Genomic DNA, 22,940 nt, shown 5'->3' with positions numbered 1-22,940 from the left:
AGATGGCTGCAAAGAAGCAGGACCGAAATAGATTACATCGCGCACGCACCCGGCGCACACTGCGCAGGATAAATCTTGATTTAAAAATTCAACTCTTTCACACGTATGAATCCAGAGTGAGATGGAGCGATAGTGTTATTAAGACATTTGTTTGTTTATTTTGTGATTATGTGGAAGTATACAGTTCTATTTTCTGTGTTTATTTGTTCATATGGAGTTAAAGGTAGGTTATAAGGAACACTTTAACTTAACTTGAATGTTGGGAAGGCTTCTCCTTAGAAGCCTATTGTCTCTACGAAAGCTTATGTTGCCATGTAAAGCTACATTTACAACATTTTGCTTTGTAATCTAAACAGTTACCAAGACTATAACTTTCGTTGTATGTCGCTCACCTAAGTTTCAAGTTTCCTTACATATACTTAGAACAGAAATTGTGTTGTTTTGCATAAAATAATTACACACACCTGCAATAAGCGACATTATTAAAAAAATTATCTTGTAAAATCAATCTTTAGAAGTTAATTTCGATAATAAATGCAATGTTAAGTTTAAGTATCTAGACTTTAATGTTACTAAGATTATCAAAACGTTATTATCGTAACCTATTTTGACACAGTTCCTACCCATGATCATCATGTGTGATTATTTTTAATTCACACATTATTAATCAATTTTCTAATAAAGACCGTGATTTATAAACGTGTAAAGAAATACATTTTTGTTCTTTATACATACCACATAAAAATAAATGAAGAACTTACAAAAAAAGATAAAAATGATGCAGCTTTCAAAATATCTAGCCCACAATAAAAAGTATTCATTAACCACCAATGCGTTTATTAATTATTTAGTATTTTTCACTGCGATCTCAAACTAGATTCCCACCAAAATGAACGTCAAACATCTACCTAACCTAACACATCCCCGCGATAGTCTTTGGTTTAATTTAGTGTGAAATGGCAAATTATCCGAAATTATATACAAACGTTTCGGCACTTCACACAACGGTTAAACTAACTGAGTTTAAGGAGGTTAAATCCGCCAGTTTAAATAAAGTAGGTCGTGTTTTAAAGAAATTTTAATTGGTGACATTTAAATGTGAAGAGTGGAACCAATACCAGGGGTCTTTCGGAATCGTTGACACTGGTCGATTCGTGTCTGATAGACGAATGGAAACTGTAGGACGGCTATAAAAATACGTAACATTTACTTCAGACAATTAAGATCATCAACTTAGACACCAATATCCAATAAAATCGGTTGAGTAGCTTTTGCGAGAGCCCCTGTTGCCAAATTTAAAAAGATTGAAAGGTCTTTGGGTCGACTGAAGAGGTCATCACTGGATCAAACACTTGAATAGGCCTTGAGAAATTTGGAAGGTAACACGTATGTAATGAAAATTTAATTCTTATTTTCCGTATTATTCCATTTCACTTTTCACACAGATTTTTGAAGTCGGTTTCATTTTTATTATTATGTTTTCAATCTTATGTCCCTGGAGTTAAGGACTTAGAGGCCTGGAACAATACCTTGCTGGTTCAAATTTAATGAACAACATTTTTCAGGTTTTCAAAGAATAATTTATTGTTAAACCAAGTACATATATTTAGTATCTAACAAAAATAAAAATATATCAAAAGAAAAAATATTCACTAGTGTTTACTAGTCGGAATTTAAATCATTTCCTTCGATGTGATAAATATAGCCTAAATACAACATACAGTTATAGATTTTATAAAATACAACTACTTAATATTGAACATTAAATATCATACACGCCTTTTTAATTCTAAATACCTAATCCAATACCAACATTCCTTCATCATTAGTTACTGTTAATTATTTCTGAAATATAAAAAAAACAAAGCAGTGAGAATTCGTTACTCGCCGAGTAACTAATAATCTATTTTCCAGCTTCACTCTCAGACCAGTTAACAGAAACAACACAGCTATGTTGCAATCAGGGTACAACATACGCAAGAAACCATACATCCGATGACTGCTCCTCATCAATACCTCCAGATGTTCCGTCAGCTTTCGGCACCCTCTGCATATTTGCTATGGATCAGTGCTGTAAAGAATATTTTCAGTAAGTTCATAACTTCTTTTTGATAGCGTATATGGGAATGCATTTTGTTGGCAACAGTCTATAATATAATTAAATTGGCAATTTTACTATTCAATCGCTATTTTTCTCTGCAATATTGTTAAATACTGTGTTACGTTGCGTCTTCTAATAAAACTACAAATCCAGAAATATTACTTTTTATTTATATAACAACACATTTAACCCAACGGAATTTAAAATTATTTTCCGAGTTATGTGAAATTTTAACGTTTTTATTATGTAATAGGAGGCACACGGGCACAAGGCTCACCTGATGTTAAGTGATACCGCGGCCCATGGAACTCACATTGCTAGAATTCTCGCAAGTGCCAACGTCCAAAGTAACCGTTAAAATATTTACATTAATGGATCTAACGTCTGTTATAATTGTTATAAGTTAGTTAATTGAAACTCATATAAAAAGGTTTAAATAACCATTTAGGTTAGTACTTCAAAAAAAGAGCGTACATAAAAGTCCGTTAACGAGCTTGTGAGTGTCCATGGTATCACTTAACATCAGATGAGCTCCCTGTAACGTTTGTGTAGTAAAAAAACGCACATTGTTAAATATTACCAACCCCGCGTTGAATGTAAAGCTGTGCTAAATTTAAACTAATCTAACCGCTTGCTACATTGTATATCCTCTATTTAAATCTTCAAATTCCTAGTAATGCCATAATGACCTAATTTGGAGTTTAAACACCCACTTTGTTTATATTGATTTATTTTCGTAAGCTCTTCATACGAAAATGTACTCTATTTGTTTGTAATTAAGAGTTAAGCCATTGTTTTCAAACTTACAAGTTAAGATAGCCGAATAAGGAAAAGTTTAGTTTATAATTTAGGTCAAGAACAATACTTAAAAATTATTTATGTTATTAGAACGTGTGGGTTTAGCTGATTTATTGATGGGTTTTCCTTATATAATAGCCTTATGTAACAGCTACGTTTGATTAATGAAATCATATCACTATTTATTGGATATCCGATAGTTATTAATATTTTAAAACGTGAACGTTATAACGTATATAGTCATTTTATAGTGCAAAGTTGGTCTAGTGGTTTCAGCGTGCGACTCTCATTCCTAAGGTCGTAGGTTCAATTTCCGGCTGTGCACCAATGAAGCTTCTTTCTATGTGCGTATTTAACATTCGCTATGACGGTGAAGGAAAACATTGTGAGGAAACCGGCTTGCCTTAAAGCCAAAAAGTCGACGGCTTGCGTCAGATAGAGAAGGCTGACCACCTACTTGCGTATTAGATTTAAATCATCAAACAGACACAGAAATCTGATGTTCAGGGATACAAAAGGTTGTCCCGCCACTGATAAGGTTTTTTTAGTAATTTTAAAACTATTATATAGTATTTAAATAATAAGAGAACGTTTACCAATAAGATAACTGTATCGTTCTCTCATAGCGGGCGAACCTTTATAATTAGCTGTTACAATAATAATTGTCGGAATCATAGATTTTTGTAATCATGAATAAAAACTTATTTCACAGTAGATAACAACCAATTACAACGAAAGTGATTGAATTTTCGTACTATTTACATAGATTATACTAGTTCCAATAACATTAAATAAAAAAAAAATATTAAAATTTGATAAATAGAAAATTAAAACAATTTTTTAGGTTTATCCCTGTGGCAGTTACGTAGAACCCCATGGCCCAAGGGTCTCTACTCCAAAGAGAACAAAATCAAAGCTAGAGAAAGTTATAATCTTACAATGTACACAATCAAACTGTACAAATCTGAGACACTCAAAAATTGTTTGTCTTATGGAACGAAAGCGACGTTTGTGCTAATCAATCTTTTCAAATTTGCAGGAAAAAACGAGACTGTGAAAGCGGGATTGAATCAGCGATCAGTACCAACACTTGTGGAAGCACCCCAGATTCGTCTAAGGTATTCTGTACTTGTATTTTATATTAGTCATAATGAAATTTATTGTCGTCATACTGTTGTTATGCATGCACATACAGAATGGTTATAATACTAAAACTACGTCTACTAAAACCTGTCGATAAAATTCAATTTTCATTATTGTACAATAAGGTCTGGAAAACCTCATTCAGATAGGAACGAAAAGTTTAACGATAGGATAATATAGTCTCATAACAACCGTGCTAATTTTATCTCCATAACACTTAGCAGATTCACAATTGTCATTCTATATTATGTACTTTAAATTATTATGAGTAAGTTCTATTAAGAAATCCTGTATCCTATTAAGAAGTTCTATTAAGTAAAAATAAACTTTTAGATTTTGATGTATTTTATTTAAACAATTTTTATGCGACGTGTTCGCGATAGACTCCGCATTCATCGCGTCATAGTATTACTTAACCAAACACTAGGTAAATGGGTAATGAGGTATTGTTATCGCAAGATAATACAAGATTGTTGTTAGTTTATAGGGCATATAAATTACACTGTGTTTTGTTTCAGACCGGTACGTAGTTTTTTAATACTATCTAGTCTTATAATACATTTATTCACAAAGTACTGCAGAGTGGTTGCGGGCTAAAGACAATTCCAACGCTTTATTACTAAGCCCGCGACTTTTCAGTTATTGTTTCTGCATATCGGGATATATACTATATATGTTAATTCCAGAAATGTTGCGTGCAATGTGTAAGGGGATCGTCAGTTGGAAAGTCCCGTGGAATAGCAGCGTGCAATGCAGTCGTTGACGGAAAAAGTGCAGTAGAGTTATTAGCTACTGACGTGTATACAGAATGTTGTAAGGTGAGTTGCTTCAATAGATATTATACAATGATATACTCTATATTATATAAATATATAAAATGTAGCCTTTTGTAAACATAGATTTTACACATTTAAAGAAAAGACTTTTTTACTGGATTGAAGTTATGTATTATAAATTCAATACGGTAAAAAAGTGTTTTCTTTAAGTATATAAAATGTATTGTATACACGTTCTAAAAGAATAAAACATAACGCGAATTTGTCTTGCCGAATTCGCGCACGAATAAGAAGTCATAAACAATTATAAATTATTATATTTATCATTTTTATGGTTTATATCTAGTGCCTCGATTTTTAGTTTAAAAAAATATTATTGCTATAATATAAATATATATAACTTTTACTTTTTATATAAGGTTCACAATGTTTTTAATAAACCACAACTTTTTTGAATTCAAATTTTGAAAATATTGCACTTTTGTTAGTATAATACAAATATTGTTTTAATGAAATTATTTTTGATAATATGATTACAGAAAGCAGCGGAGAAAGCATCGGGTACTAAGCCAACTAGACCTGCATCTGTCTCCATATTCAAGAAGGATGAAGGTATATAATTCATTACCTATTAACTTGAAAATATTAGTGGTACTATTTTAGTATGTGCTTTAAATTTCTCAATCTGTTTCATGATCATTTGTCAATCTCATAGGCAGCGGTGATAAGCCTCCTGTGCCTGACATACGTTGTCGACTTTTTGGGTCTAAGGCAAACCGGTATCCTAACGATGTGTTCACTTGAGCGAATGTTAAATGCGCACATAGAAAGAAAGTCTATTGGTGCACAGACGCGAATGGAATTTACTCCCTCAGGGATGAGAGTCATACGCAGAAATCACTAGGCCAACATTAGTTTTATATATGTTATGTATAATATAAAAGCCTTATTATATCTTTACAGAAGTTTATTCAGTGTGCGAGGAATACGCTCCAAATGAATTGTGTGCCCATCATTGTATACCGATACCAGGTTCCTATAAATGTGAATGTAACCCTGGATTCATGCTTATGGCTGATGGACGGAACTGTAAAGAGGTAAAATAATTGGTACATAGTCGACTTAAAAATAAAATTAAGCACAAGTATTTTGTGCCGTAAACGAATAATCGACGTTTTGATTACGATTAGAGCAATATGAACCAAGTATTAGTCTGTAAGAGATTTAATTCGTATACAAAATATATTTACAAATAATTAAAATGTTCATATAACAAATCAACATATCATAAAGGCCGGGAACGCACCCACTAAAATAGGTGTTCGTGCGCCGCGATGGCTGCCCTTTTTGGGCGTCCCGAAGGCTCGTTTATTCAATAAAAAAACCATTTTTATATGGTTCAAGATGCAAAGCTTTTTAAATTAAAAAAAAAATACTATTTAAGCGTTTGCCTATTACGAAACTTAATAAGTTCCTTTTTTATAAAACTCGGCTCTCCTATAGCATAGTTACTTTACATATATTATTCGAATTATTTTCGAAATATTATAATTAGTATAATATAAACATTCAGACACACATTTTTAGAAGGTTACTATTATTTATACAGAAAGTTTAAACTTTATCGAATACTAGGCACGGAAGGCCACATTGTCTATTAAACATTGATCAAATAAGCGGATCAATATTGTTACGATGACGGGTCGACTGCAATGTTTCTAGATTTTTCCACTAGTTAGAGAACTTTTCAGCAGGCTGTAATATGATTTCTGACCGTTTCAGGAGAGGGTTAATCACATATTAGAAAATTGTAATTTCCATAATGTTATCCTAGTTTTCAGGAAGCTGAAACCTTTTTTCAGTCCGTTTCAGAACGTGTGTAGTAGAGTGATGCAGTTTTCAGGAGACCCGTTTTCAGGCGTTTTCAGGCCTAGGTATACCCCTTTGATGAAGGAATATTCTAGACCAAACTTTCTAGGTGTGAGACAAGGACGAAATGATACGAGAGAGAGAGAGAGAAGATCAGAACTTTCTCGAAACTAGACTGAGCACTCTAGAACGCCGTACGACAAGGACGGAGCAACGTGCGAAAGAGACAAAAAGTGCGGACGTTCTAGAATTGTGCAATCGCTACTCAGTAGCAAGCCCGCCTAGAAAGTTCTCGAATATTGTTTAGAATTATTCCCAGGGATATATAAGCGAGCCGAAACGCGACTAGTCGCCTTTAGTTTTGAATGCGATAACAAGAGTGAAACATCGAAGCGATAAAGTGCGAATAAAGTGAATACAAGTGATAAAGTACAGTGTGAAGTGTGCATAAGTGAAGTAATAAGTGATTGTTTTTGTGTGCTATAAGTACATTTCTGCAATTAATTTGTGCTCATAAATTCCTCATTGATTTTTCAAGAAATAAACCCTTGAATAAATCTACGGCATTTTCTATCAGATCCTCTAGCTCGTAACAATATGCTTAAGTTACTATCATTTGGCATATAATATATTAGTATATATTAATTTGCAGGTGACGAAGAATAGGTGTAAACCCCACAACCCGTGCCAACATAAATGTAATGATAATGGCGTTGAGGTCAAATGTTCCTGTAGAAGAGGATATCGGCTTATGGACGATGGAAAATCTTGTGAAGGTATTTCTTTTAAATTTATTAATAACACTATCCGTACAGACTAAGCCAACAGCCAACAGAAGATTAATATAAGATCAGAGAAATATCATTACTGCATCGATATAACATGTCATTACCGTGGTAGGTGTAAAGTGCGGGTACACAATACACGAATTATCGTACAATATTGATTCCTTTTAACGCTACAAATAAGAAGCTAAAATTATAACGAGCAGTGGGTTTAAAGACTCCGATCTCACCATTAATCGTTATACGCCCACGAGTTATACGCTCTGTCAAAAGTTAAGATGGCGCCTTGAACCCAGTCGAGGCATTTGTTTTGCTTTCATTAATAGTAACAGTTTTCGTTAAGTAATGATGACACTATGACACAATAAAATAATAACCAATCAAGTAAAATTATGGCTCTTCAAAGCAACAACAAAAATCAACGGCCAATTTACATAACATTTCCTGACATGTATATACCCGACAGACGTCCTGTATACAAAAAAAAACATCTAATTGTTAGTCTAAATCATTCTTGAATCGACTTAAACACACAAAAATTCCAGCAAGGAGTTAAATTACTGTGTCTGTGTGTTTATTTTATAAAAAGATAATATCACTTATAAGAAAAAAAAAAATTAACTCAATTGAGTTCTATGATTTTTTATTACAACACAAACGTCACATGTCATTAAACCCAGCATCGTTTTTTTTTTAATTATATTATGACTGTACTTTTACGTTATAAAGTTTTGATAGTTACACAGTTATTACAATACATTAATTTGATAACTATACATTTACTAACTGTACGAGCCAAGGCTGTACATTTTGCTCACTCAGGCTTTCTTAGTTTATAAGCGTGATGATCCCTATGTACGTGCCAAGGTTCGTACATTCTTGCTCATTTACAAGCTTGACAAATTCCTATGTTCATACGTGCCATGGATGTACATATCGATCAATAATAAGCGTGACGATTTCCCAAATCGTCGGAGTTACGTCCCGAGAGCATAGCCCGACGCAGGCACTCTCTTCTACATACAGTTATTCGTTCATAGCGATTAACTAAATCATGGGAGTTACACCCCGAGAGCATAGCCAGACGTAGGCACTCTCTTTGACTGTTAAATTGTATTCATTCGGTACATAGCAATTAGCACGTCATTATTTCGCTCATATACTATTGTAACACGCGAGTGGTAAATATAGAGTAAATCAATAAATCTCTATTATTTGAAGCATCCCGTTGACCCAGGAACCGTACACTAACAATCTTAGCAACCTCTAAACCTGTCTTATCATGACTATATTTGTGCAATAGTAATAAAATAAAATTAAGCGCTATGTAGAATTTATTACTTTAAGTACTAATTACTAGAGACTGGCTGCTCACGACGCAGGGAATCCTAGTGTTGGACACTTTTCTACTATATGTATATAATACTTATAGTATTTTTGGAAAATATCGTTATTGTATTGAGAGTAAACTGTTTGTAATTGATTTTAAATATTAAAATAATAAATAAATCCATGGTTTCACAATCTTTTTAGGTCTGGGCCTCAGATTTCTGTATCTGTTTCATGATCATTTGTTAATCTAATAGGCAAGTAGCTTTCTATGCCTGACGCATGCCCTCGACTTTTTGGGTCTAAGGCAAGCCGGTTTCCTCAGGACGTTTTCCTTCATTTTTCGAGCCAATATTAAATACGCACATAGAAAGAACCTACGACTTCAGAGATCAGAGTCGCACGCTGAAGCAACTAGTCCAACACTGCTCTAAATAAAAATATTAATATTATTAACAGAAATGTCTTAGCTTTTAAAACAAATTCAGTAAGAACACTATTATATTATATACTACGGTTCCTGGGTAAAAGTGCTTTAAATAATACACTATATTACCCACTAACGTATAGCAAAAAATAAATTCGAAATAGCAAATGGTATTAGAGCTAATTGAAATGTAATACTGAAGACAGTGCCTACGTCTGGCTATACTCTCGGGGCGTAACTACGACGATGTAGGTAATCTCCATGCTTATAAAACTAAGAAAGCCTGAGTGAGCAAAATGTACAATTTCATCGAAAAGGCAAAATAAAGTACCTAAGCCGGGTTTTATAAAGGTAGGTAGGTAATATAAAGGTTAAATACCTTTTTGATAAAATTAGTATTTTTTTTTCACAGATATAGATGAATGTCTTCTTGACACACCAGTGTGTCTGACGAACACACAATGTCACAATATTCTCGGTTCGTATAAGTGTATACCTGTGAAACACCCTAAAACGCAGGACAAAGGCCAGTGTCCGCCAGGGTTCGCTAGGAATTTGATGAATCATGCTTGTGATGGTATGTTATAATTTATTTTTAAGCGCGTTTCAAATTGAACTGAATTCGCAGACCGTATTTTTGCTCTAAATTGTTTCGTACCGGGGACCAAGACCAGACCAGAGCCATTCCTTTTTGACATTAATAAAACTTTGATATCTATATTTTCGTTTTGGAATTTAAAAAACATAAACTAGCTACTTAAAGTTCATCACCCTAAATGATAATTTTGTTAAACTTTTCATCATTATATGTCCCAGATATAAACGAATGCAAACTACCATCACCACCATGCCCCGAATATTTGTGTGAGAATACGATTGGGGCTTATAAATGTGGAGGTATGTCTGGGGACCCACTTACACCCCACAAACCCACTGAAGATAGATGTCCCCCAGGATTCAAAATGGGAGCGAATGAGGAATGTTATGGTATGTAAAATATTGTATTTATTGGATATGTATTTAAAAGTATAGCTCACTCCTTATATATTATAAAATAAAATCCCGCGTCACTCTTTATGAACGCTATAAACTTAAAAAGTACCAATCGGAATTTAGTTTTTACTATTATTATTAATTTAGTATATTTAATAATAATAATAATTTATTTGCAAGAATATGGTACAAAAATGTTACGGTGGTACAAACTAAAGCTCGCATATTCTGCCACACATAATGGCGTGCTAATTTGTCGTAAAACTAATTTTACCTAAAAGTTACATACATTAAAATAATAGTTATTAAATAAGAACAAAACAATGAGCTGCCTATGAAGCGAATGAATGCGCTATGAAGCGCTTTCAGATAACTTGTAAAAAGATACATAAAGATAATTAACTTGTGAAGATGTACATAAGTATATAAATATATTTTTTTAATTGAATGTATAAGGTTCAGCCAGTTTTCTATTTTTGAAGTGATTTAATAGGCGTTAATTAATGAACAATTAACGAAACAACCCTCCAACTTCGATTTTGATCCCTTTGGGGTAGAGACTCTTGGTACACAAGTGCCACAGGTGTTAATGAATGATAAGTAGACGCCTGGTAGATAGTACCGCTGACTCAAGAGCTGGTACTTTTCTCGCTTAATAAATATCACAATACAGCGAGGACATGCTGCCAGCATAAAGGCTTTGTTTGTCACTTTGTTTGGTGCCAGTAACCAAACATTTGAAAATTATTTTAGTTTTCCATTTATATCCTTTTTATTATAGATGTCGACGAATGTGCAACAAATAAGGATGATTGCAATAAGATGTCTCAGTTTTGCATCAACACAAGAGGGTCGTTTTATTGTCAGGACAAAGTGTCGAAGCATTGTCCGCCCGGATTCAAAACTGATCCCGCCACTAACAAATGTGAAGGTAGAAGTTATTTAGTTAGTGATTTATTTAAGTTCTTTCTAGCCCTTATTGTAGGAGAATTTTGTAACAAAATTCTTTAATAAAGATGCTTTAATAAGCATCACAGCGCTTTAGCATTAGATAGTGATGAAATAACGGGTGGGCCTCTGAGTTTTGTGATTTTGAAAAATTTATAAAAAAACTACCAAAAGTAATACTCAAACAAATTTATTTTTAAATTAAAGTTAATATTTGGGAAATTCACTTTATAAATAACATCATCTAGATGTGCACCATCGCGCTACAAACTCTTCGAATCTTGACTTCAAATTACCGAAAACTCGATCACACATCGCGAAATAGCGGACATTTCTCCGCGGGTGTTGACCTTCAACTAAAAAATTGTGGTCGGATTATTGCTGTAGACTCTACTCTTCATGTATCCCTCAGGAAAAAGTCTGGTGACATGAGTTTTCTGGCAAACATCTCCTTTACGACTGCCTAACTCTCGTTTGATATATGGCATGTGAAATGTTGACAGCTGCAAGAAAAAGAAATTGCGTAACATGGCTCAGTATGTACTGCCACAGCATTCCCTCGCTGGTCTTAAAAGAAGAAGAAGATACTGTGTGCTGAAATAGCCGCTCAAACTGTCACTTTTGACGCAAATGCATTTGGGGTTTGAAACGTGTATTGTCTGAGGCCCAATAACGACGACTTTGTTTATTTACGTGCCCATTTAAATGAAATTGGGTCTTAGTCTGAAAAAAGAATATTTGAAGCTCCGAAAACGCTCTTACATTGTTTCAACGAAATCAAGTCGTACATTGTGATCATTCGGCTTCAAATATTGCACTAGTTGAAGTTTATACGGGTGCGATTGTAAAACATTCTTCAATTCAGCACAAAGTCGTTCTTGATACAGAGAGCTTAGCTGATTGCTTGCGAGTTGCCCGATTGCCCAGGATTACGGAAGCTCTGACTTCGTTTATGGTTTTCTCTGACAGGTTTGTCCTTTGGTTTCTGATTGAGGGTCGAACCGGTAGCCTCGAACTTTCTGACCCACACCCTAATCAAACTTTCACTCTGATATTGATTTAAATTATGCAATCCAACGACGACTAAATAAAACCGTGGCTCACCCTGTACTTACCAGTACCTACATACATCTTCTCTAGTATAAACCTTTGTGATTAACGTTGAATATTGGCGTAACTCTATAGCAAGAAATTGTAGTGTGACAATACAAGAACCCCAGAGACTTAAAGATTGCTAAGCAATTTATATAACCTACAATAGGTAATACATGTGTATTGTTATATATTTTATTTATTTATCAATAAGGAAATATGACAGACACGTCACAAATTCAAGATATATACAGAAGTTATAATTAAAGAAGTGCCCTTCAATTGTTTCACAGTTAGTATTTTTTTATTAAAGTAAATAGGATCAAATATGAAAACACAGCCTTTTAAAGTTAAAGTATGTATGTAACATAAAAGTAAAAATTGATGTAAATTAAGTCAAAGAAACATATCAATTTATAAGAATATGAATTCTGCACCATTATTCTAGTTTGATAGTAAGAAGCGAAATAGCAAGTAGTTCTTTAGATCTCGAGAAAAAACCGTGTTTGTGATAGTAAAAAAAATTGAAAGTCAATATTTTTTTATAGATATTGACGAATGTGAAGATGGACAAGACATTTGCAGACCGGACCAAATATGTGTGAACATCCTTGGAGAGTATGATTGTAAACCTAAAAACAGGTATTTTATGATTATATATCGTTTTAAAAAAGTATCCAATTAATGATAACAGTATATATAATTTTAAAACTCTCATTTTAAACTTATGTTTTACATAAATTTCTTTCAGCAAATCAGTAACCTCGTGCCCAGATGGAATGAGAATGAATCCAAGTCGTCAAATTTGTGAAGGTAAGTTTTTGTTATGAGTCTGGGGCCAGGGCGGGGGGGGGGGATCCCCTACACTAGAGGCTTAAAAAAAATAAGATAATCTACTAACTACTAAAAGAAGCTACTTGGTTTCACAAAAAAATAATAAGAAAAACACTTTTTGAACGGATTAAGCTATGTAAGATTCAAAAAGTGTTTTTCTTAATGTGTAAAAGCTATTTTAACAAAAGACAATAAAAAAAATTGAAAAACTCGATACATTTTTTTTTAAATTTTGTTTGGAACATAATTTGGAGCCAGGGGCCAGGCCTCCACTCCTTTGTAGCACAAATCAGATATTGCGAAAATACGCTAAATCAGTAGATTTCTATTTTTTTATTTCAATACTAGAGTTGCCTCGAAGAAATCTCTTGTTACCGATAAGGCGGCCCGTAACCTAATAACTAATATAATCTGTTTTTTCTATTTATGTTTAAGTGTAATTAAATAAATCTACGCGGGTGAAGCTGCGGGAAGATTATAAACAAAAAATAACGATTTTCAGATATTGACGAGTGTGTAGAAGGCACACATCTTTGTGACCAGTATCAAAATTGTTTGAACACAAATGGTAGCCACGAATGTAGATGTAAATTGGGTTTTGAATTGGACCACACAACTGGAGCGTGTACTGGTAAGAATTTACTTGAATTTTCTAGTAAACTCAACCTATATATATTCGTTTAGGTATCGTTTGTACTTTTGAATGTCAAAAAATACTTATTAGTTTACTGCCACTTTTAAACAGAAACGTAAACAGACCGAAAGAACTGGTAAAAAGTTGCTTCAAATTTCACGTAATGTAATATGAAAATAAGAATTACAATAGGCTTCTACTAGCAGAAAGCATGGCAAAGTAGGTTGACATACTTTCATTATAAACGATTATATTTCAAGTTAGATACTCTAAAACTCCGACGTAACTTCATGTACTTAATTTGTATAAAATATTTAACTTTAATATTCATACTAACCTTTCTGCAAAATGTTCGTCTTTATAAAACTAGAGTTACTACAACTAAAAGTCTTATATACGTATCTACGGCTCGCTTATCTGCTACTTCTATTGGTGCAGTAATTAGGCTATCTCGCTCTTACAACTTAATTACTTAAATTGACATATTTTAGAACAATCAATCTCTTTATTATGTTCTTAATGAGGTTTTAGTTTCTATCTAGTTTTACTTATATTTTTCTTATGTGTTTGCTTGATAATTTTTTGTGTGATGTTATATTTTCTTGTATAATTTTATGCATACACGTTGTTTAAGTACTTATATATAAATAAATTATAGTCAAATCAACTACTATTATAAAACATGATACAATATATTTCGATACAAGTGTGTTGCCAACGCTCGCTTCCACAGCTCATACTTTCATAGCCACTCATATCGAGACTCTCAATAGACTCTCCGCGATTTATGGCAATGGCATTGTAGTACTAAACAGTTCATATTTATGTTACTTCAGTAACATATTCATATTGTAGTTATTTTTAGATATTATAAGGTAAAGACATACAGTATAAGAATACTTTTGATATTTTTACAGACATCAACGAATGTGCAACGGATCAAAACACATGCATCCCACAATCACAACGTTGTGACAATACAGTGGGGTCGTATTTATGTATTCGGTTTATATCCTGTGGGACGGGGTATATTCTACACCATTCTTCTAGCACTTGTGAAGGTATATAATTTACTATACTTTAGAGTATGTTTGGTCTAGTTATAATATTGCAATCTCACAAAAGATTCACAGCCGTGTACACACAATTATATTCAAAAGTAATTGAATCTATATCGCGTTGGTATGGCATAGATGCCTTTTTTCTTCTTAGACACTTATCAAGAATCTGATAAGTGTCTGAGAACATTCTTATCATTTTGTGGGAATACCAATGTAAAATTTACTTTTTTTAGATATTGACGAATGCGCATTAGGCACCCATAACTGCGACCGAGCAGGCCCGGAGTATCACTGCGTGAATATACCTGGATCGTTCCGTTGCCAGCGTAAGCCGAAATCCACCACGACTACACCTGAACCGGAATATGAATATGTATATTATGATTCTGAGTAAGTATTGGTTCACTAACGTGAAAGGTCGTTGTGAGTCAGCTGACTTTATTTAACCGGCTTTATTTAAAGCTCCCAAGCTGGGTTCGATTTAACAAGTTCGAAGTAATCACAAAGTATGGCCAAGAACACAAAAAACCTCATAAAATGTGATAATATAATTTACAACGCAATGGGAATGGAGGAATTCCCTAACCACATTTCATATATTTCAGAGAAGAAATAGAAGACGAAAAAACGAATTCAACAACTACAACACAACAACCAGTAACAACACAAGTCATTCCCAAATCAACTGAGCCGGAACCAGAGCCCAAACCGGCTGTGCCAGAGGTTAAGCCAAACTTGACAGAACCCCAACCAATCGAGCCAGAAGTCAAGCCAGATAATACGAAACAGAATGAAATTAAACCAGAAGGGAGACCAATTGATACTGGAATAAACCCAACTGAAGCAACCGATAGAGACATATACCATGTTGATGAAAATGAGTTAGAACCAAGACCCGATATAGAAAACTTACCAGAAACTGAAGCGACATCTCCAAAAGTTGTTGACATAGTGGTTGGTGAAGAAACTGCCATAGTTAAAGGTGAAAAGAAAGAAGATGGGTCAGTAGTTGTGAATACTCAAGATATTCCCAAAAACGAATGGACAAAGATAAATGAAACGCCGTCAAATTGCCAACCAGGTTTTGAATCCGATGGTAATGGAGCTTGTTATGGTAAGAATTTTGATGACATTTCTTAAGAAAAAAGGTATTTAAATCCAAAATTCGGAATATATTTATGAAATCTAAGTAATATATGTAAATGTCAAGTGTTTCGTTTAGTCTGTTGTCATTCAATCTCTCGCTTGTAAAATTTTAAAGCTTTTGAATTTACTAATTTGTCTGACTAGCTGAATTAATATTTTTATTTTACTGTCTACAGATATAGATGAATGTACATCAAACAGACATACATGCTCAGGATTAACAGAATCGTGTAGAAATACTATGGGCGGTTACCTATGTGATTGCGCTGTTGGATTTAGAAGGGACTTCGGATCTGGTGCTTGCATTTACTATGAAGTACCTTCATCTACTAATAAACCTTTGATACATCCCTTACCATTTACAATTCCTACTATGACATCAACAGTTACTACTACGCCTTTACCTATTCCTACTAGTCCACCAACAACACCTACTATTCGGACCTATCCTACCACACCTTCAACTATTCCCATTCCTGAATCTACAACTCCGATTACTACACCAACAATACCATCAACAATTGCATCTACATTACCAACTACGCAATCAACAACAACATCGACTACCCAACCGCCAACAACGCCAACATCGACATTACCACCACCTACAGCATCTACCAGGCGTAAGTAGATAAAAACAAGGAATGTTCAATAAATAGTGATGATGTCATAACATTCTTAGTCAATAATATTTCTTGTTAAAATTTGGCTTAATTCTGTAAATAAATAATAAATAAGTTCTCCTTGGATGGAAACAAAATCCCAATTAGTTAAAATTTACAGGAGATAAACAATGTTTTTCATCTGAATTCTTATCTACTATAAATATCTGGCATACTAGGAGTGATTAGGTTTTATAAAAAAAGGTATCAAAGTGTACAAACCAGATACGTACAATAACATTTGATAAAATATAATTGCGTCATACTCATCAGTTTTTATTTAACACTCCTTGTACTTACCAGTTATAAATAATTAATAATTTTATTATTAATAGCTATATTTTACATACACCGTGTGGCTTCAGGATATAGCGTCTAAAGTTTCGCATATGCGAAAACTAACGTATCACTTTCTTTATGAATATCTGTGCATTACTTGAAATTGATTTTAGTTATTTTCTATTACCACAGAGATCGAGAGAAAAATTCTAGTCGCTTGTGTGAACCGATCAGCCAGTTATCACTCTATAATCTATGTTGTTTCACAGGCTACTTCTGGGGTTACCCGGACTACCGAAAAACCAATCGTCGGCCATTTAAAGCCATGACGACTTGTGATACCGGTTACCACTTTAATTCTCAAAGCGGACAGTGTGAAGGTAAGCTGTTTACCGAAAAAGATAATGAACACAAAATCATGACTTAGAAGTTGTTTATTAAATTTATATATTATAGATCTATGTAGGTATCTAAGTGAGCCAGACAATTATTGATATGATAAAATAACGCTATTGAAGTTGCATTCGGGAGTACTCAGCCTGCTTGTACATCCGCCACTTAGATACTAAAGTTCTTAATCCACCGGTCACAATCGGATGGAGTTTCCTATTTGAAACCCTGATACGAAGCCAATCTGTGATTAATTTAAAATAATGAAACGAATACACTAAATTTATTGTAAATAATTTATACCTAAGATTAAAATATTTTCCATTAGTATTAATTGAATTTCATACAGATATAGACGAATGCACAAACGGAAAAGCAAACTGTGCCTCTGTGGAGATATGTATTAACACATTGGGGGGTTACCGGTGTGAGTGCCCCCCTAATTGGAAATTGGATCCTGACAGGCAACGCTGCGTACCATTGACGACTAGTAATCGGTTTCCTAGTGGCTACGGAAACCGGGTAAGACCCGGTAAGTGTTAATTATTCAAATAATATTCATATAAGAAATACGTTCAAGCAATGGAGAACATTCATAAAAGTTACACAAGTTTTAAGTATTAAGGATTCAATTTTTTTAGTTTACCCAGACCCCCAGGAAATAATACCACAAACAAAAGGCGGTGGTAGAGTCGCGGAGCCGGAAGTGACTCCATTAGGACACGGAAATGTCTTTAAGTGTCCGTGGGGCACACAATTGGCTGATGATAATACTTGTCAAGGTAATTTATTATGTACTAATGGGAATCAAAGTAATATATTCTTAACTTTGTCATTGTCAAAAATCCTTTAACAACAAAAGCGAAAGATTTCTTAACTTTGATTGGCACTTATAATATTAAGTGTCTATTTATTTATTCATTTAGGAAACAAAACTAAAACAACATCATCAACAACAAACATCTCTAAAAGTATAAAACAAAAAAAAACATAAAAAAATTAACACTATGGATATATCCTCAAAAAGTTTCACTGATAAATTTCACTATTACTATTTGCTTATGTAATAGTGAAGCAATACTGTAAATATGTTAAATAAATGGATATTGAACGTCATGGAGGTTTACTCTATAAAAAATTACGTAAATAGACAGTATTTTCATAACTGAAGAGAAGATAAGTGATGGAATTACCACAAACTTAGTTCATCCTCAGTAAAGAAGCTAATTTGGACAGATTTCTCGTAACTTTGAGAGGTTGACTGCAAATCATGAGGTGCCGGGATCTAATCCTGGATGTCGCCGAAAATACTTATAAAAAGAAATATTTAATTGTTTAACGTTGGAAGTTATTTTCATGGAAAAAGAGGTTTGAAGACAATTTGTTGAAATATTGAGACTTTATATTTTTTTACAGATATTGATGAATGCTCAACTGGTGATGCTAAGTGCGGTCCCTTGCAACTATGCACCAACTTGCCTGGTGGATATACCTGTAGCTGTCCCCAAGGGCATAAACTCATCGGCGATCATGAATGCGCAGACGTCGATGAATGCGATCTAGGAGGAAGTTCCGTAAGTTTTGTAAATTTGATTCCATCAATAAATTCCTTTATTTATTTCCATCACACAAATATACAGTATTTACAATATTCTTAATCCTCATAGTAATAATAATAGGACTTAAAACAAATTTAAAAGGTTTGGATCCTGTGGCAGTGTATCCTTTTATGCCAGCGATTCCTCGTTGAACGAGATAAGCACCAGCTCTGAAGTCACCGATTCTATGTACCAAGCTACTAAAATCTTTAATTAGCGCCCGTGCGCGGCTCACGGCTCAAGAGTCCAAATGGAACAAAATCAAAGTTGGAGAAAAGACACTTATATTTGAGACTTATTATTTACCTGCTCTGCGGTCGTACAAGCTTTTGTCAGCTCCTAACAATTAATAAATCGATTTGATTGTGCATACGAAAATGGGTTTCGTATCTTAGTGTAAAATTATTAAAATCAATCACAAGAAAAATCGTCTCGAAAAAGGTCCATTTTATACACATATACATAAGGAGGAAGTATCTGAAGCATTAACTGTAAGCAAAACAGTAAATAAAATCAATTGTTATAATCCATATAATTTTTCAGCCTATATGTTCTCAAAATGCTGACTGTCTCAACACTATTGGTTCCTACAGATGTCAATGTCATGAAGGTTTCAAGGCGGCCCCCATTAACGATAAGGTAATGTAGAGGCTTTTAAGAATTGATACGCCTTCTTTTCTAGAAGGACCCTTAGTCGAACAATTCAGTGAGCAGCTGGTTGCACATAGTGGTGGTGGAGATGGTGTGGTTGCTGAAGGGTTTTAGTTGAAAGCTCTAATATTCTCATTATAATTTTATTTTATATCGTTAATATTGTTATATTATTTACAGGTGTGTGTAGATGTTGACGAATGTATGGAGGCCCCGTCTGGGTCCTTGTGTTCTCAACGATGCAATAACGTTTGGGGTGGATACAGATGCTCTTGTCACAGAGGATATAGGCTAAATCCAGATAACAGGTCAAATTGAAGCATGTTTGCTATCTATTATTTTAATAAAAAACACAAAATTGATTTAGACAGTTGTTGGTTATTAATGTGGTAGAATTTAAAAGTATTTTTTTGAATTTCAGAACCTGTTCAGATGTTGATGAATGTACGGAGTTCAAGTCTAAACACCTGTGCGTGGGGAAGTGTGTGAATGAGCCAGGAAGCTATCGCTGTTTCTGTCCATCTGGATATCGGCTGTCAGAAGATAAGAGGAGTTGTATAGGTATTATAATACAAAAAATATAAATTCTCATTTACAGTTTTTATTTTGAAAATAGCTTCGTACTTTTCTATTCTCTTAATAATTTTCCCTTAAAAGGTTTTATTGATCCTTTGTCTATGATAGGCTGTATCATATTTTTCAATGTGGCAAAATTGTACTTACTGCTTTCAAGCGCCATTTTAAAGCATATTGCTTGGTGTTTGTACCAATTATTAGTATATTTTAGTTGGAAATTTCTCCAGTTATAACCTTTTTATACTGTATTTGTGAGGTGTCTTAGGATTCCTTTTAGAATAACTCAATAAAATACCTACTAACTTTTCGATGTATTTACCACATTATTATAGACATAGACGAATGTGAAACTGGTATAGCGCCGTGCGCAAGCGGCGGGCAATACGAAGGCGCTTCGGACGTCTGTCTCAACACCCGTGGTGGTTATAGGTGCCATCGCATATCATGTCCTACTGGATACCGCCTGGAGAGTAGGCAGTAAGTATTATATATAACGGAACATTCAAGTATTACGCCACGCAACTTTTGGAGATTCTGGACCCCCCTTGTGTACCCAATAGTAAAACGCTTCGTGGCCAATGACTCTTTATACTAAAGTTACTAAAAGTTACAATTATGTCGTGTAAAGTATCGGAAAGTAGATAAAAATATTAACAATAACGCGCATTTCAATCCCCGTCCCGCATTGTGACGATTTACAAGAGGAAAAATGTAACAAACTCAAAAAATCGTAACATACATACTACTTGAATGCTCCCTAATCGAAATTACAAACCCTTTGTCTTCACTTCTGCAGAGGAAACAATATAAAATTGTTTTAATTGTATTATTCTTTTAAATATAATATTAGTAATTCAACCCCCCAAACATGTATTCTGTGAAACATTCAGATATCTGAGAGTATATATAGAATGTATCTCTCCTGTAGAGAATTTCAATATGTGATAATTTAGAATTCTTATTCAAATGTTTTTTTTTAATTTTCAGTCGCTGCACCAAGATTCAAACCTACTGCCCTCCGTCGGATTGGGAGTGCGCGCATCAACCAAGCACATACTCATACAATTTCATTACGTTTGTCTCCAAACTCTACATACCCGAAACACAGGTACTTTTATTTTATATGCCTCAGGCTTATTGGGTGTGAGGTAATATTGTTAACATTAACATTTTCTAACTTTTACAGGTCGACTTATTTACAATGCGTGGTCCGAACTGGGCTTACGCTAAAATGCGTTTCCAACTACGTCTTGTCGATGTTAACGCTCCGCCATCTGTGAGTCAAAAGGCGGATATAAACTCATTCTTGTAAGTGAAATTTTTGTTTCAATAATACTTGTACAGATATCGGACAAATTTAGGGTGTCTGTCTTAATCCTACAGCGCACATATATTATATATAAGAAAAACAATTGTACTAAAGATATAGCCAAAGATGGAATACATAAGATTTACAAAAAGGTTCAAACTTCAAACATTTTTGTTTCAATAATACTTGTACAGATATCGGACAAATTTAGGGTGTCTGTCTTAATCCTACAGCGCACATACATTCACCTAAGTAAAAACTAATTCGGATGTGTTGTGTGATGGTGTGAAAGTGAAGGTATGTATGTGGGGTGTCCTCATTGGATATATGTATATTTCTTATACTCCTTTTAAGCAGAAATCCGCGATAGCTTAAACAACTCAAGGCTTTAATATAAGTCGTTGCTGGCTGCGCGATACTAAATTGAGTCTTTTATTCTCGGTAATAATGTTTGAGGCAAGGTCTTGAGACAGGAAAATTCTTGTTTCGCTGGCCTAAACTCTTTTAGGGTCTCAGAGCAACAGGCGTGACTCACTATCGCCAAACGAATTTAACCATTAGGTAACGCTCTGTCACCTGACAGCTTCCAACTGTAATTTTGTCTCACACCCAAAAAATGTTTACATAAAAAGATTTTTTTATCAGAAACACGAACAATTAAAAAAAACCTTTTACTTTAATATCGTTTTCTTAATTTTAGATTGACCCAAACCGGAAATCAGGCGGTGATGTCCTTAGTTCGTTCCCTGGAAGGGCCACAGAGTATTGAACTTGAGTTGTCTATGGAGCTGTACAGTAGAGGGCAGTTTGGTGGGATCGCTGTAGCCAAGCTTTATATTTATGTATCAGAACACGAGTTTTAAAGTTTCTGAAGTGACAGAAAAAGTTTTAGATTTTTTGGTTTTGAGGCCTCGGATATTTTATCAAACTAAATATTCGCTGACGCTATTTATGGGAATATTTTGTCTTTGATTTTTCGATTAATCTTAATCCACGCAAAATTAAAGTAATCTGAATTCTATATTACTTTATGTAAAGGAAACAAATGTTTATGAACTTTCTAATCAGTTCAATCAGTGCCATAAGATTAGATTTACTTTAGTCCAATCCAATAACTGCATAACAGATAATCTTACTTAAAAAACAAATTGTTTAATTCTTTAATAATGTGTTGTATTATCTGTAATTAAAGTCTAATTTTTTTACTTACTTTTAATTGTATTTTTGAGCTCAATACGCAAATGTATTGAACTACCCACATTTTTAATGAACTACACGATTTAGTGGGATCAGTATTGCTAAGTCTAAGATATTGTCAAAAAGTACTATTTGTATGTACGACTGTTAATTATTTATTAAGGTACATAAAGCGAACTTTACATTTTAAAGTTTTTGTTTCTACCCTCAAGATATTTTTTTGCTGATTTTAGATCGACAGCTTTATAAATTTGTAATAGTAACTCGGCGTAAACCGAGCATTAAAACGCACAATAATCTTTAAAAACTTTTTATTTTAGAACGAATTTACATGCGTGTAAC

The 22,940-nt window shown here is 33.8% G+C and overlaps 1 protein-coding gene across 1 annotated transcript; it reads left to right on the top strand.

Annotated features, from left to right (window-relative positions):
- Positions 1–32: 32 nt before the first annotated feature.
- On the top strand, positions 33–22,610 carry LOC123710718 (fibulin-2-like). Its single transcript, XM_045662845.1, has 28 exons — positions 33–223; positions 1,915–2,089; positions 3,939–4,017; positions 4,729–4,860; positions 5,358–5,430; positions 5,782–5,915; positions 7,340–7,463; positions 9,641–9,805; positions 10,045–10,215; positions 11,003–11,152; positions 12,810–12,903; positions 13,013–13,074; positions 13,598–13,726; positions 14,647–14,790; positions 15,024–15,180; positions 15,396–15,904; positions 16,113–16,559; positions 17,147–17,257; positions 17,617–17,799; positions 17,909–18,049; positions 18,684–18,841; positions 19,409–19,504; positions 19,697–19,824; positions 19,938–20,077; positions 20,425–20,569; positions 21,080–21,200; positions 21,279–21,400; positions 22,102–22,610. Exons 1-28 carry the CDS (start codon positions 169–171, stop codon positions 22,262–22,264), a joined length of 4,308 nt encoding a protein of 1,435 aa, XP_045518801.1. The 5' UTR covers positions 33–168; the 3' UTR covers positions 22,265–22,610.
- Positions 22,611–22,940: the final 330 nt, after the last annotated feature.

The sequence above is a fragment of the Pieris brassicae genome, chromosome 6, assembly GCF_905147105.1.
Source record: "Pieris brassicae chromosome 6, ilPieBrab1.1, whole genome shotgun sequence".
NCBI lineage: Eukaryota > Metazoa > Arthropoda > Insecta > Lepidoptera > Pieridae > Pieris > Pieris brassicae.
This window is presented reverse-complemented; position numbering and strand designations above follow the sequence as displayed.

Bases quoted from the DNA above. Each gene is read 5' to 3' on its own strand.
- LOC123710718 (XM_045662845.1), top strand. From the start codon at position 169: ATGTGGAAGTATACAGTTCTATTTTCTGTGTTTATTTGTTCATATGGA. The intron at 224-1,914 runs GTAGGTTATAAG...TCTATTTTCCAG, and splicing joins TTGTTCATATGGAGTTAAAG to CTTCACTCTCAGACCAGTTA. The intron at 9,806-10,044 runs GTATGTTATAAT...TATATGTCCCAG, and splicing joins GATGAATCATGCTTGTGATG to ATATAAACGAATGCAAACTA.